Genomic DNA, 15110 nt, shown 5'->3' with positions numbered 1-15110 from the left:
CTCTCTCTTGTTCTCTCTCTTGTTCTCTCTCTTGTTCTCTCTCACTCATATTTTTTTTTCTTCTGCCTAGGTACCGCCATTGTCACGCCTTATCACGGCCAGGGTCCCCGCCAATCGCCTTAACTCATCGACTGGAGGAGAGGGCGAGCCCTTTGTGGGTTGCTGACGGAGTGGGTGCTTCAGGGTCGGCCTCCCGGGGGCGGACGTGAGTGCACACACACACACAGACACGCACGCACACACACACACACACACACACACACACACACACACACACACACACACACACACACACACACAGACACACACACACACACACACACACACACACACACACACACACACACACACACACACACACTCCCTCCCTGGTGCTATTGTCGTCAAGAGTAACACATCACACTCTGTCCTGTTGTTGCTGTGTCAGGTATTGTTATTCTTGATTCCTCTTCCTTCCCCTACCTTTGCCCTCATCATTCCCTTCCTATTCCTCCTATCCTTCCCTTTTCCACTTTTTCCTCTATCCCCTTCCTGCTTTCCTTTCCCTATCCCCTCCTCCTCCTCCTTTCTTTTACTTACTCTCCTCCCTACTCTTTTCCTTAGTCCTTTCTCTCCTTCTTAGTCCCTCTCTCTTCTCTCCCTCCTCACTCCCTCTCCCATCCCTCCACACTCTCTCTCTCCCTCAGATACTTCACCCTACCCCCCTTATCTCCAGTACCCTCCCAGGCCCTTCATCTGACCCCCAGGTATAATAAATTCCATTGTTAATTAACCTCCCATGATTTACCTATAACCAGACACCTGAGGCTGATTACCTACCTGAGGCTTATTATTCCTCCATTAGTCTCCAGGTAATACTCATAATTATAATGGTTAAAAGTTTATTAAGGGGAAGTAACTGAAAGCTCGAGTTTTATATAGTGACGTTGACTGTGTAATGTGTGGTGGTATTAAGTATTGGTGTGTGTGTGTGTGTGTGTGTGTGTGTGTGTGTGTGTGTGTGTGTGTGTGTGTGTCCCCGTACGACTACCATCTGCGTGTGGTCACCCTCCTCACCACTCTGACACCCTGGTTACCCTATTCTCCCTTATTATTGTTTATTTTCTCTATTTACCGTTCCTCTTCCCTCTCTAGTTACTTTCCCTCGTTCACCAACCACCCCCCCTCCTCCTTTATCAACTGCTATACCTCCCCTTTGTCATTGGCCACAGGCTTCTCCCTCCCCATCCCCCTCCTTTCCCATTTTTCATATCTCCCTCAGGCTCCCTCTCACTCCCCTTCCCTCTCCCATCCGTCTTGCATTCCTTTTTCACTCTCACTTTCCCATTACCCCTTACCTCCCCTTCCTTATCCTCGTCACTGACTGTCTAATCCTCCCCCTCCTCTCTTTCCCCTACCCCTTTTCCCTCCCCTCTCTACCTTGCCCTCGCACCCCCCTCCCCCTCTGCTGCAGGCGTGACGTCATTAGGTATTCATCCCCCCGCGGCTCCTCTATTTACCTCCGTCAGGCAGTGAGGATTGCCTGCTCCGTCTCCTGCAGTTTAAGTAACTTTGCTAAACCTTGTGTCGACTTGTGCTTGACTGCCCGCTTGATTGTCTACTTCCTGGCTTGTCTGCTTCCTTGGTTCATTGTCTGCTTCCTTGGTTGATTTGTCTGCTTCCTTGGTTGATTTGTCTGCTTCCTTGGTTGATTTGTCTGCTTGTTTGGTTGATTTGTCTGCTAAACTATAGTCCAAATTACCTACAATGTTTTTATATCATTATACAAGCTTAATATAACGCAGTTTATTAAGTCACAATATTTTTTGTTCAGTTATAAAAAATCAATATTGTATTTATTTTATGTTGTAGAAATTGGTTGTTATAGAAATTGGTTGTTATAGAAATTTGTTATTATAGAAATTGGTTGTATAAATTGGTTGTTATAAAAATTGGTTGTTATCAAAATTAGTTGTTATAGAAATTGGTTGCTGTACTTACAAAATTGTTTAGTGAAAGGATTGATTATTGTGTCCACGAAATTGATTGTGTCTCGGGAAATTGGTTGTTACGTTGGAGAAATTGATCTAACTCGAGGAAATTGGCGGCAACATCACTATCAAAACACTACTTGTCACTTTCACTTTATAGCATGTAAGAAAGCAGGGTGGACTAGATTAGGGGTTAGGTTAGGCCACAGTACTCACCACAAGGCCACAGTACTTACCACAAGGCCACAGTACTTACCACAAGGCCACAGTGCTTACCACAAGGCCACAGTACGCACCACTGGGCCACACTATGCACCACAAGGCCACACTATGCACCACAATGCCAACACTATGAACCATAGGGCCACACTATGCACCCTGGGCTCAGACAAAACCCCTGAAATCTCTTATCCATTGCAGTAGGGGAAGAACCTCGTTAGTTTTGAAGTCGGTAATAACGAGTAGTTCATCTTACAGTTCGTTAGGGGCAGATCACCCAGCACAATAACCTCTCTATTATATCCGGCCATGTCCTATATTCTATCCGGCTAGTCATCTGTTCTATCCAGGGTCCGTCCTCTATTCTCTGGGGAGCTCAATAAATCCGGCTCAGGTTCCAGGAAGAGAGATATAAGGCTTCTAGGTTATTGCGGTTTATAAAGTACCAGAAAAATCTATCCGGTTCCCGAGTATCTGTTTATATTATCCGAAACTCCTAGGGTGGGAGTTGGTTGAATCCAGTTTTATGAGGAGCCACGAAAATGCGAATGCCCCTTTTTAGATTTCTTATCCGTATATATGTATTTCTTCTTGTAATCTATCCGGTTCTGGGGATATATTTCGAGAATTATCCTAAGCAGTGGGGTGTAGGGATCAGTTATAAATGATATGACAGAAGTGTAGTGTTTTAGGGAGATATTTTGGGTGAGGTAGGGTGGGTGTGGGTGGGGTAGGGTGGGTGTGGGTGAGGTAGGGTGGGTGTGGGTGGGGTAGGGTGGGGTAGGGCCGGTGAGGGAGGGGGTGAGGTAAGCCCGGCCGCCCTCTCATTGTTCCATCAACGCCCCGTTTTCTCTGGGAATTTTCGTCGGAAATGAGGTAACGTGACTTGTGTTCTCCCCTTGATGCCTGGCCGGGTTGGGGCTGTGTTGGTGATGTGTTGGTGATGTGTTGGTGCTTACTTTTCCTTGCTGTTGTTGCTGTCCCCTTCGCGTTGGTATTACTGCCTCCTCCTCCTCCTCCTCCTCCTCCTTCTTCTCTTCACCTGATAAACATACTGATCTCTGTAATAAATAAAATACATAGAAAAACATCAAATAGAGCAAAGAAAATAACAAAAACAAGAAGAAAACAAACAACAAGTCACAACAACAACAAACACTAACGCCAGCTAATTTGTGTATGTGTGTGTGTGTTGGTGTAAGTGTGGTGTGATCTAGCAGGTGTAAGTGTTCCAATACTTCACCTGGGTGTTACACAGACTACACCCATTGTACGTGTCGTGGGTAAGATATGGTCCAGTAAAGCTTGCCGTAAAGGTTATGGGAAAATTAATTTATAAAAAAGGAAGAAATAAGTTGTTTTTGTTGTAGTAGTTGTTATTTTTGTTTTTGTTATTGTAGCTGTTATTGTTATTTTTGTTGTTGTAGTGGTTGTTATTGTTGTTTTTCAGGTGTTTTAGCTACTGATATATATACACCGCCGAGAAAACCAAAACAAACAAAGAAATTAACGGAAAAATACGAAAAAAAATTGCACAAAAAATGTATAAATATATCCCTTAGATCAAACATAATTTTGCCGGATATAAATGAATCTTTAAGAATATGAATGTGTTATTTTCCAGTTTGTCGTGATAAATGTGAGGGCAGACTCGAGTTCGTTCACATACACTATAGATCATAACCTGCTGATGGCTATAGTATACTAATTTTACCCACACAGTACAGAGCCATAATGCTATATCATATGTAGGGAGGTGCAGGGAAAAATGTCCATCATGTCTACGCCAGAGAGAAGGGGTGAGGGAGGGGAGAGGGGGTGAGGGAGGTAGGAGAGGGTGGGGTAAAGAGGGAAAGGGTGGGGTAGAGAGGGGGTAGGGTGGGGGGAGATGAGGTGACGGAGTGAAGGAAGGGATGTGGGAGAGAGGGAGTAGGGTGGGGGAGAGGGGATGAGGGCGAGGGAGGAACGGAGGGGGTGAGGGAGGAATGGAGGGGGTGAGGGAGAGAAGGAGAGGGGAAGGAATTTTCCCTTATTCCTCGTACACGATCCGTAGTAGAAAATGGATATGCTGTCAGGGGTAACATGTTTATTTCCTTCTCTTGTCCTTTTTCGTAAATCCACAAAGCATTGACAAACAAAATCTCATAGACGCAAATATAGAAATTTTGAGATATACTTTGTGTATATCTTTGCCTAGCTCCTCTTATTCCTCGTTCGTGAGTTATAACAAAAATTGGAAAAAAAAGCCAAGAAAGCTTTTTTTTTCTTTCTATCTCTGTCCTTTTTTCGTAAAATGCATTGACAACAAAATCCAATAGTGGAGGGTATAAAAGGCGTGATATATAATGGGGTAGGTATTGCGCGGGGGCAGATGACACCCACATGGAGGCTCCACCTTCTTTACGGCCGAATAAGCGACATGTTGAGAACCGAGCGGGACATTTACAACCAATATGGCTCAGCCCGGATACGGAGGGCCCGTTGTCGCAGGAGCGGATACCTGTCAAGCCACTGTATCGTCCTGCTATATCGCCGCGCTATACCCGTTCTGCTATACACTTTGTCTTGCGATGTCGGTATTGATGCCGTGTGGGGGTGGGGTTAGGGGGGTTGGTAAGGGGAGGGATACCAATGGTTGCTTCTTCAATGTCATGTTAGATGGGTCTTCTTTCAGGCCGGTGCTTGGTGGGTGTCTGTCCCTCCCTTCCTCAGTCCTTTCCGTCTATCCCCCTCTCCTACTTGGAACCTAACCTAACCTAATTAAACATAACCTAACACACACACACACACACACACACACACACATATAAAACAACATAACATAACAACAATCATAACAGGTCAAATAAAACAATAGAAAAAATAATGGGTGGGAGTAATTAGCGGAAGACAACGAGTGATATTAATTCAAGGGTCATTAGCGAGACTAATTACGAGAATTATACTATTTTGTCTCAGGAACTATTGCCACACGATGAAATTTTGGACGATTTTAGTTTATTAAAAGAAAATATTCCATAATAATTGGGTTACTTACTTTTAGGTCAAAAATATAGGAACTGTAATTGATATATTTACCTGGTTCAGAATTTTTGGTCATGGAGTAATTAATTGGTACAAATATATATAAAATACTTTCAAGAGTCGTTATCAAGATTAATTTCCGGAATTATAACTTTTTGTGACCTGTGATACTTAATTAGTATGTTGGAGGAGTTTACCTGTGTTGGAGTTTACCTGTGTTGGAGATTACCTGTGTTGAAGGAGATTATCTGTGTTGAAGGAGATTACCTGTGTTGGAGAAGATTACCTGTGTTGGAGTTTACCTGTGTTGAAGGAGATTACCTGTGTTGAAGGAGATTACCTGTGTTGAAGGAGATTACCTGTGTTGAAGGAGATTACCTGTGTTGGAGATTACTTGTGTTGGAGATTTAATGCCTTAACTGTGGCAAAGTAAACGAATCAAGTAATCGTAGAGTCTCGGGGTAAATATGACGCCATTTTACACACCTGAGACACCCAAGTCTAAGCCCTTGATCACCTGAGACTTATCTAATACAGGGTGTCTATTGGTTTGGAAAACCTGGAAAAGCCAGGAAATTTTACAAATAAACCTGGAATTGTCTGTGAATTCAGTTTAACTTCTAAATATTGTTATTTTGACAGCAAACTTACCATAAATTGATGATGTACTTTATAATAGGTAAATAATTAAACTATTAGGAGCAAATTCCAGTAAATAGTTCACTCCAATAACTGAATTGTTTATGTACATATCATGTTTCATGTTAGTGATCAAATAACCAAATATTACAGGTTATACCAACTAATTCTGCAATGATTATTGTCAGAGATGAATTGTTCTTATATTTAAGTGATTTTATTTAAATATATTATTCCACATATTAATTATGGGTCATGTAGGTGGATCAGGAGTGTGATTTTCGGTTTTTGCCGCATTTCCGGCTTTTTGGGAACGTCCAGGTCGACCCACGTGAATCACACAAATCAGTGGAGAAAATATGGGAGGGGGGGGGTGTCAAGGTCTTTGCCAATGTTCATCACTCGGCTTGGGTGGGGCACGAAAGGGCCTCAATTTCTCGATTAATATAATTTATATCATCTTTAAATTTCCAAATAGTATATACATATTACTGAAAACTTCTAATTTTGTTATTCTGTCGTAATAAATACCAAATTGATGTACCTGAAAATTTCCAAAACTTATACCTGGAAAAACTGGAAAAGCCAGGGAACTTTGTTTTGTCTAGACACCTGACTATCTTTACAATATAAACATGTTAGCTTTCACTTTCCCCAAAAAATGTCGTTTTGGGTGAAAAATACGCCTGACCGAATACCTTAGTTTTGTACTGAAGTATAACAAGGTTCATGATTCTGCAGATACTTAATATGAGATTTTAGATCACTTAAAATACATAAATCTACCAGAGTTCATTCTTGCTCTCAATAGTATTTCAGTAGCTTCCGTATAAATGTTTTAAAGTCTAATTTCCTTCATACCACAACCTGTCAGGAATTCACTGGATAATTAGTTCCCCCCCCCCCCCACAGCAGTTACCTAACCATCAGAAGTGGCCACTAGAGTGTACAGTATTGATGTTGTTACTGACCATATGGTTTATAGCTAATGTGAATATAATTTTCAGAATTACCCAAGTTGATGACCGGTCCTCCACTGACAGGATAAAAAGAAATGTGGGATATTGTGCAGAGGGTTACGGCAATGGCTGGTGGTGGTCTGAAGATGAGGGGAAAGTGAGTATTGTACAGCATTGTATAATTTATACTGTAATGAGTTTCACAATCATGGCTAAGACACATAAACATATAAAAGTTCTGTTACCAGACTGAAAACGTTGCCTGAATTATGGATATTATTGACTGTTGCCCAGACGAAGTATAGAAGAGGAAATAAGTTTATCAAGAGGTCAGGGTCATTGTTGAAGGCCAATATATGTGGCATTTTAAACAGGTAATGCATGTGATAATAAAGATAATACTAATACTATTACTAATAATAATAATAGTAATAATTATTACTATTATTATTATCATTATTATTATTATTATTATTATTATTATTATTATTATTCAGTAAAATTGTCATACAGGTTTACAAGTGGGTAAACATGTTTCTAAACTATATAGTTGGGAGTGTCTGATGGTGTACAGGAGAGAGGAGTGTGATGTGGTGTACTCGCATGTCAAGAACCTATCACAAGCAATATATTAATAACATTACTATTTTTGGCTAATAAAATATTCATTTTACAGATACAAACTGAAAATACGTCTCCATGGAGGATGGGAACCATAACTTGGTGTCCAGATGACGAAGCACCATCAATATGGACAAGAGAAACGATCAAGAGTACAGAAAAAGATGAATATGCCTCAAGAGAGACAGTCTACCCTACATAACAGGAAGATGTATCGTGTAGGAGTAAATGTTGGTTGGATACGTCCACATAAATACTAAAACAGATTGTATTAGTGTATTAAGATGTTTATCAACCGTCTACTGTAGCAGTATTGTATAGGACTGAGAGAAGGGCTCACTGTGTTGTGTAGGAGTGAGAGGAGGACTCATTGAATTACGTAGGAGTGAGGAAACAACTCTGTGTTGTGTAGGAGAGAGAAGGACTGATTGTGCTATGTCGGAGTGAGGAAAGGACTCCTTGTGATGTACAAAATATTGATCAACAATGTCATAACATTGCTGATTTTAACATTATCATTTTGTACAGTATTTTAATTTCATAACAGAATATTTAACTAGTTCAACAATTTACTTTATTTTCAGTAAGTAATAGTATTACATCTTTACAACTTCTTTGTAAACAAGGAGTTTTTCCTTTGTGGACAAACTTTAGTAATTGTATAATTTTTGTACTGTATACCTGTATATTGTTCACGTTAGAAATAGTTATTTTCTGCGGCAGTGTGTCACTGCAAGTGGCCGTGTGAGGGCCCCCCAGGGTGTATGAGAGGCCGGCAGGGGCTGTGTGTTGCTCATAGAAAGTTGTATAAGGAATTTAAGGACTATGTATGGCGGTCAGGGGCTTTCTGATGCCATTAGAGGCTACTTACGGCCACTACGGGCCACGTATGGCCACTAGGGGCTACATACAGCCACTAGGGGCTACGTACGGCCACTAGGGGCTACGTACGGTCACTAGGGGCTACGTACGGCCACTAGGGGCTACGTACGGTCACTAAGGGCTAAGTAAATCGACTAGGGGCTGTTTGTGGCAACTTTGGGATGTGTGAGGCTCTTTGAGAGCTACTTGTGGCTCTGAGGGGGCTCATTGATGCTCCAAGGGGGCTTGTGACGATGCCAGGACCTATGGGAGACTACCAGGGGCTGGAGACTATATATAAGATCCCCATGGTCTGTGAGAGTCTACCAAGGGCTGTTATGAGTTTGCTAGTTGTGAAGAGCCACACAGTTTTTAACAATGACAGCCTCTGGTGGCATTAACAACCATTGCAACTGTTTGTAATAACTCAATTGTACCAGGTAAATAAAACAATACATACTTTTCATTGTATTTATATCTCCTAAGAAAAACACATCGCCCCTTATGTTGTCCCAATTATCCATATAATATGATAAAAATTTCCTGTTTTTGGTCAGAATTTCTCATTTGCTATGATCAAAATCCAAGGGACTACGGGGGCCCCTTGGACACTCGCAGGAACGGTGGATTCACCATGTAACCTCCCAGGGACGGCTGGGGCACCTGGGACCCTCTCAAGGGTGGTGCGGGCCCCAGGGACGCCCCCAAAGGCAGTGGGGACGCCTGAGACATTCTAGGAGCCGCACTTCCAGGGGCCTTATAGCATACTTGGTCATGGCGTCATACATATTACATACGTCCATCAATTCCTTACTTAAATGTGATTGGTGGACTAAAATATATAACCACCAAATAACAGCCAATAGGAGAAGAGAACAGTCAGTCAGCACAACACCCCAACTTATGTTTTCCTGTTGGATATTACTCTCCATTCCGTTGTTAAGGAAGCGATAATACTGAAAATGTTATGATGGGCGTTGTATTCGCATCTACCAGAGTTCTAAATAGCACAAAAACAACTGCCCATAGCATTTTCAGTATTATCTCAACCTGAACAATGAAAAGGAGAATAAATATCCAACAGCAAAGCATAAGTTGGGGTGTTGTGCTGACTGGTTGCTCTGTTTTTCTATTGGCTGTAATTTGATGACGTTACCTCTTATTCCACCAATCACAGTTAAGTAAGAGATTACTGAAAGAATGCAATATTTACGACATCAGTATCCATTTTTTTGGGGCGCCGCCTCCCCTAGGAGGACCTATTGTGAGCCACAGGCGTTGGCAGGGTCCCTGGGAGCAGTGGCGCCCTCCTAGTGGCAGTGGGTGTCTTTCCAGGGGCGGCAGGATCTCTGCCAGGGGCGACGGCGCCCCCAGGGGCCCTTCCACATGCAGCTTTACCCCAAGAACTTCATATTTTTGTCGTACATTTTGCATTCGTCCAGTAATCCCTTACTTAAACGTGATTGGTGGAGTAAGATGTGACGTCATAAAATTACAGCCAATAGGAGAACAGAGCAATCAGTCAGCACAACACCCCAACTTATGCTTTGCTGTTGGATATTTATTCTCGTTTCACTATTTTAAACTCTGGGAGATATGATGTTAAATAAAATACACACTGCCCATAGCATTTTCAGTATTATCGCAACCTGAACAATGAAAAGGAGAATAAATATCCAACAGCAAAGCATAAGTTGGGGTGTTGTGCTGACTGGTTGCTCTGTTTTCCTATTGGCTGTAATTTGATGACGTTACCTCTTATTCCACCAATCACAGTTAAGTAAGAGATTACTGAAAGAATGCAATATTTACGACACCAGTATCCATTTTTTTGGGGCGCCGCCTCCCCTAGGAGGACCTATTGTGAGCCACAGGCGTTGGCAGGGTCCCTGGGAGCAGTGGCGCCCTCCTAGTGGCAGTGGGTGTCTTTCCAGGGGCGGCAGGATCTCTGCCAGGGGCGACGGCGCCCCCAGGGGCCCTTCCACATGCAGCTTTACCCCAAGAACTTCATATTTTTGTCGTACATTTTGCATTCGTCCAGTAATCCCTTACTTAAACGTGATTGGTGGAGTAAGATGTGACGTCATAAAATTACAGCCAATAGGAGAACAGAGCAATCAGTCAGCACAACACCCCAACTTATGCTTTGCTGTTGGATATTTATTCTCGTTTCACTATTTTAAACTCTGGGAGATATGATGTTAAATAAAATACACACTGCCCATAGCATTTTCAGTATTATCGCAACCTGAACAATGAAAAGGAGAATAAATATCCAACAGCAAAGCATAAGTTGGGGTGTTGTGCTGACTGGTTGCTCTGTTTTCCTATTGGCTGTAATTTGATGACGTTACCTCTTATTCCACCAATCACAGTTAAGTAAGAGATTACTGAAAGAATGCAATATTTACGACACCAGTATCCATTTTTTTGGGGCGCCGCCTCCCCTAGGAGGACCTATTGTGAGCCACAGGCGTTGGCAGGGTCCCTGGGAGCAGTGGCGCCCTCCTAGTGGCAGTGGGTGTCTTTCCAGGGGCGGCAGGATCTCTGCCAGGGGCGACGGCGCCCCCAGGGGCCCTTCCACATGCAGCTTTACCCCAAGAACTTCATATTTTTGTCGTACATTTTGCATTCGTCCAGTAATCCCTTACTTAAACGTGATTGGTGGAGTAAGATGTGACGTCATAAAATTACAGCCAATAGGAGAACAGAGCAATCAGTCAGCACAACACCCCAACTTATGCTTTGCTGTTGGATATTTATTCTCGTTTTACTATTTTAAACTCTGGGAGATATGATGTTAAATAAAATACACACTGCCCATAGCATTTTCAGTATTATCGCAACCTGAACAATGAAAAGGAGAATAAATATCCAACAGCAAAGCATAAGTTGGGGTGTTGTGCTGACTGGTTGCTCTGTTTTCCTATTGGCTGTAATTTGATGACGTTACCTCTTATTCCACCAATCACAGTTAAGTAAGAGATTACTGAAAGAATGCAATATTTACGACACCAATATCCATTTTTTTGGGGCGCCGCCTCCCCTAGGAGGACCTATTGTGAGCCACAGGCGTTGGCAGGGTCCCTGGGAGCAGTGGCGCCCTCCTAGTGGCAGTGGGTGTCTTTCCAGGGGCGGCAGGATCTCTGCCAGGGGCGACGGCGCCCCCAGGGGCCCTTCCACATGCAGCTTTACCCCAAGAACTTCATATTTTTGTCGTACATTTTGCATTCGTCCAGTAATCCCTTACTTAAACGTGATTGGTGGAGTAAGATGTGACGTCATAAAATTACAGCCAATAGGAGAACAGAGCAATCAGTCAGCACAACACCCCAACTTATGCTTTGCTGTTGGATATTTATTCTCGTTTCACTATTTTAAACTCTGGGAGATATGATGTTAAATAAAATACACACTGCCCATAGCATTTTCAGTATTATCGCAACCTGAACAATGAAAAGGAGAATAAATATCCAACAGCAAAGCATAAGTTGGTGTGTTGTGCTGACTGGTTGCTCTGTTTTCCTATTGGCTTTAATTTGATGACGTTACCTCTTATTCCACTAATCACAGTTAAGTAAGAGATTACTGAAAGAATGCAATATGTACGACACCATTATCCATTTTTTGGGGGCGCCGCCTCCCCTAGGAGGACCTATTGTGAGCCACAGGCCTTGGCAGGGTCCCTGGGAGCAGTGGGGCCCTCCTAGTGGCAGTGGGTGTCTTTCCAGGGGCGGCAGGGTCTCTGCCAGGGGCGACGGCGCCCCCAGGGGCCCTTCCACATGCAGCTTTACCCCAAGAACTTCATATTTTTGTCGTACATTTTGCATTCGTCCAGTAATCCCTTACTTAAACGTGATTGGTGGAGTAAGATGTGACGTCATAAAATTACAGCCAATAGGAGAACAGAGCAATCAGTCAGCACAACACCCCAACTTATGCTTTGCTGTTGGATATTTATTCTCATTTCACTATTTTAAACTCTGGGAGATATGATGTTAAATAAAATACACACTGCCCATAGCATTTTCAGTATTATCGCAACCTGAACAATGAAAAGGAGAATAAATATCCAACAGCAAAGCATAAGTTGGGGTGTTGTGCTGACTGGTTGCTCTGTTTTCCTATTGGCTGTAATTTGATGACGTTACCTCTTATTCCACCAATCACAGTTAAGCAAGAGATTACTGAAAGAATGCAATATTTACGACACCAGTATCCATTTTTTTGGGGCGCCGCCTCCCCTAGGAGGACCTATTGGGAGCCACAGGCGTTGGCAGGGTCCCTGGGAGCAGTGGCGCCCTCCTAGTGGCAGTGGGTGTCTTTCCAGGGGCGGCAGGATCTCTGCCAGGGGCGACGGCGCCCCCAGGGGCCCTTCCACATGCAGCTTTACCCCAAGAACTTCATATTTTTGTCGTACATTTTGCATTCGTCCAGTAATCCCTTACTTAAACGTGATTGGTGGAGTAAGATGTGACGTCATAAAATTACAGCCAATAGGAGAACAGAGCAATCAGTCAGCACAACACCCCAACTTATGCTTTGCTGTTGGATATTTATTCTCGTTTCACTATTTTAAACTCTGGGAGATATGATGTTAAATGAAATACACACTGCCCATAGCATTTTCAGTATTATCGCAACCTGAACAATGAAAAGGAGAATAAATATCCAACAGCAAAGCATAAGTTGGGGTGTTGTGCTGACTGGTTGCTCTGTTTTCCTATTGGCTGTAATTTGATGACGTTACCTCTTATTCCACCAATCACAGTTAAGTAAGAGATTACTGAAAGAATGCAATATTTATGACACCAGTATCCATTTTTTTGGGGCGCCGCCTCCCCTAGGAGGACCTATTGTGAGCCACAGGCGTTGGCAGGGTCCCTGGGAGCAGTGGCCCCCTCCTAGTGGCAGTGGGTGTCTTTCCAGGGGCGGCAGGATCTCTGCCAGGGGCGACGGCGCCCCCAGGGGCCCTTCCACATGCAGCTTTACCCCAAGAACTTCATATTTTTGTCGTACATTTTGCATTCGTCCAGTAATCCCTTACTTAAACGTGATTGGTGGAGTAAGATAAAGACTCATAAAATTACACAGCCAATAGGAGAACAGATAAACGTTTAAATAGCACAACACCCCCAACTTATGCTTTGCTGCTGATATTTATTCTCGTCAATTATTTTAAACTCTGGGAGATATGATGTTAACAAAATACACACTGCCCATAGCATTTTCAGTATTATCGCAACTTGAACAATGAAATGGAGAATAAATATCCAACAGCAAAGCATAAGTTGGGGTGTTGTGCTGACTGGTTGCTCTGTTTTCCTATTGGCTGTAATTTGATGACGTTACCTCTTATTCCACCAATCACAGTTAAGTAAGAGTTTACTGAAAGAATGCAATATGTACGACACCAGTATCCATTTTTTTGGGGCGCCGCCTCCCCTAGGAGGACCTATTGTGAGCCACAGGCCTTGGCAGGGTCCCTGGGAGCAGTGGCGCCCTCCTAGTGGCAGTGGGTGTCTTTCCAGAGGCGGCAGGGTCTCTGCCAGGGGCGACGGCGCTGCCAGGGGCCCTTCCACATGCAGCTTTACCCCAAGAACTTCATATTTTTGTCGTACATTTTGCATTCGTCCAGTAATCCCTTACTTAAACGTGATTGGTGGAGTAAGATGTGACGTTATAAAATTACAGCCAATAGGAGAACAGAGCAATCAGTCAGCACAACACCCCAACTTATGCTTTGCTGTTGGATATTTATTCTCGTTTCACTATTTTTATACTCTGGGAGATATGACGTTAAATAAATACACACTGCCCATAGCATTTCGCATGGGCTACAAACCCAAATTGATAAAGAGGAATTAAAGAAGATAAGTTAAAGAAGTTATCTACTGTCATCACCGATGATCACACTCTGGCATCTGTTAAGTAAGAGATTACTGAAAGAACGGCATTACAACGGTATCCTCAGCCCCCCAGGAGGGACCTATTGTACGCTATGTTGGCAGGGTCCCTGGGAGCAGGAGCCTCCTAGTGGCAGCAAAAGCCCTTCAGGCAGGATCTCTGGGTTAGGGTGACGGTGTTTCAGGCCCCTCTACATGCAGCTTTACCCCAAGAACTTCATATTTTTGTCGCATATTTGCATTCGGCCCAGTAACCTTACTTAAACGTGATTGGTGGAGTAAGATGTCGTCATAAAATTACAGCCATAGGAGAACAGAGCAATCAGTCAGCACAACACCCCAACTTATGCTTTGCTGTTGGATATTTATTCTGCTTTAATTTAATAAACTCGGAGACAAACAATAACACTGCCCGCCATACTTTCAGTATTATCGCAACCTGAACAATGAAAGGAGAATAAATATCCACGGCAAAAGAAGGTTAAAGTACAAAGTTGATCAAGTTGTTTCTGTTTTTATTGGTTGTAAATTTGATGGACGTTACTCTTATTCCACCAATCACAGTTAAGTAAGATATCACGGTGAAATGCAATATTTACGAATACCAGTATCCATTTTTTTTTTAGCGCCGCTCTAGGAGGACCTACATTGTGAAATACAGGCGCCAAGTAGGGTCCCTGGGAGCAGTGGCGCCCTCCCTAGTGGCAGGTAGTGGGTGTCTTCCAGGGGCGCGGATCTCTGCCAGGGCGAATGTTCAGACTTCAGGCTCTACATGCAGCTTACCCCCAAGAACTCAATTTTGTCGTGACATTTGCATCCGTCCGTAACTCTACTAAACGCGATTGGTGGAGTAAGATGACGTCATAAAATTACAGCCACAGAAACAGAGCAACAAACAGCACAACACCAAC

The 15110-nt window shown here is 43.1% G+C and overlaps 1 protein-coding gene across 1 annotated transcript in view; it reads left to right on the top strand.

Moving 5' to 3' along the window:
- The window catches only part of LOC121876970, a 31383-nt gene extending 22655 nt beyond the window's left edge, over positions 1-8728 (top strand). Inside the window, exons 2-4 of the mRNA XM_042382550.1 lie at positions 71-205; positions 6860-6968; positions 7488-8728. Coding sequence (XP_042238484.1) covers positions 71-205; positions 6860-6968; positions 7488-7634 — 391 coding nt within the window. The 3' untranslated portion in view covers positions 7635-8728. The remainder of the gene's footprint in view (positions 1-70; positions 206-6859; positions 6969-7487) is intronic.
- The last annotated feature ends 6382 nt before the right edge of the window (positions 8729-15110 follow it).

This window comes from Homarus americanus, unplaced genomic scaffold (genome assembly GCF_018991925.1).
Source record: "Homarus americanus isolate GMGI-L3 unplaced genomic scaffold, GMGI_Hamer_2.0 scaffold53880, whole genome shotgun sequence".
NCBI classification, from domain to species: Eukaryota; Metazoa; Arthropoda; class Malacostraca; order Decapoda; family Nephropidae; genus Homarus; species Homarus americanus.
The sequence above is the reverse complement of the archived record's forward strand: the minus strand, read 5'-3'. Positions and strand labels throughout refer to the sequence as shown.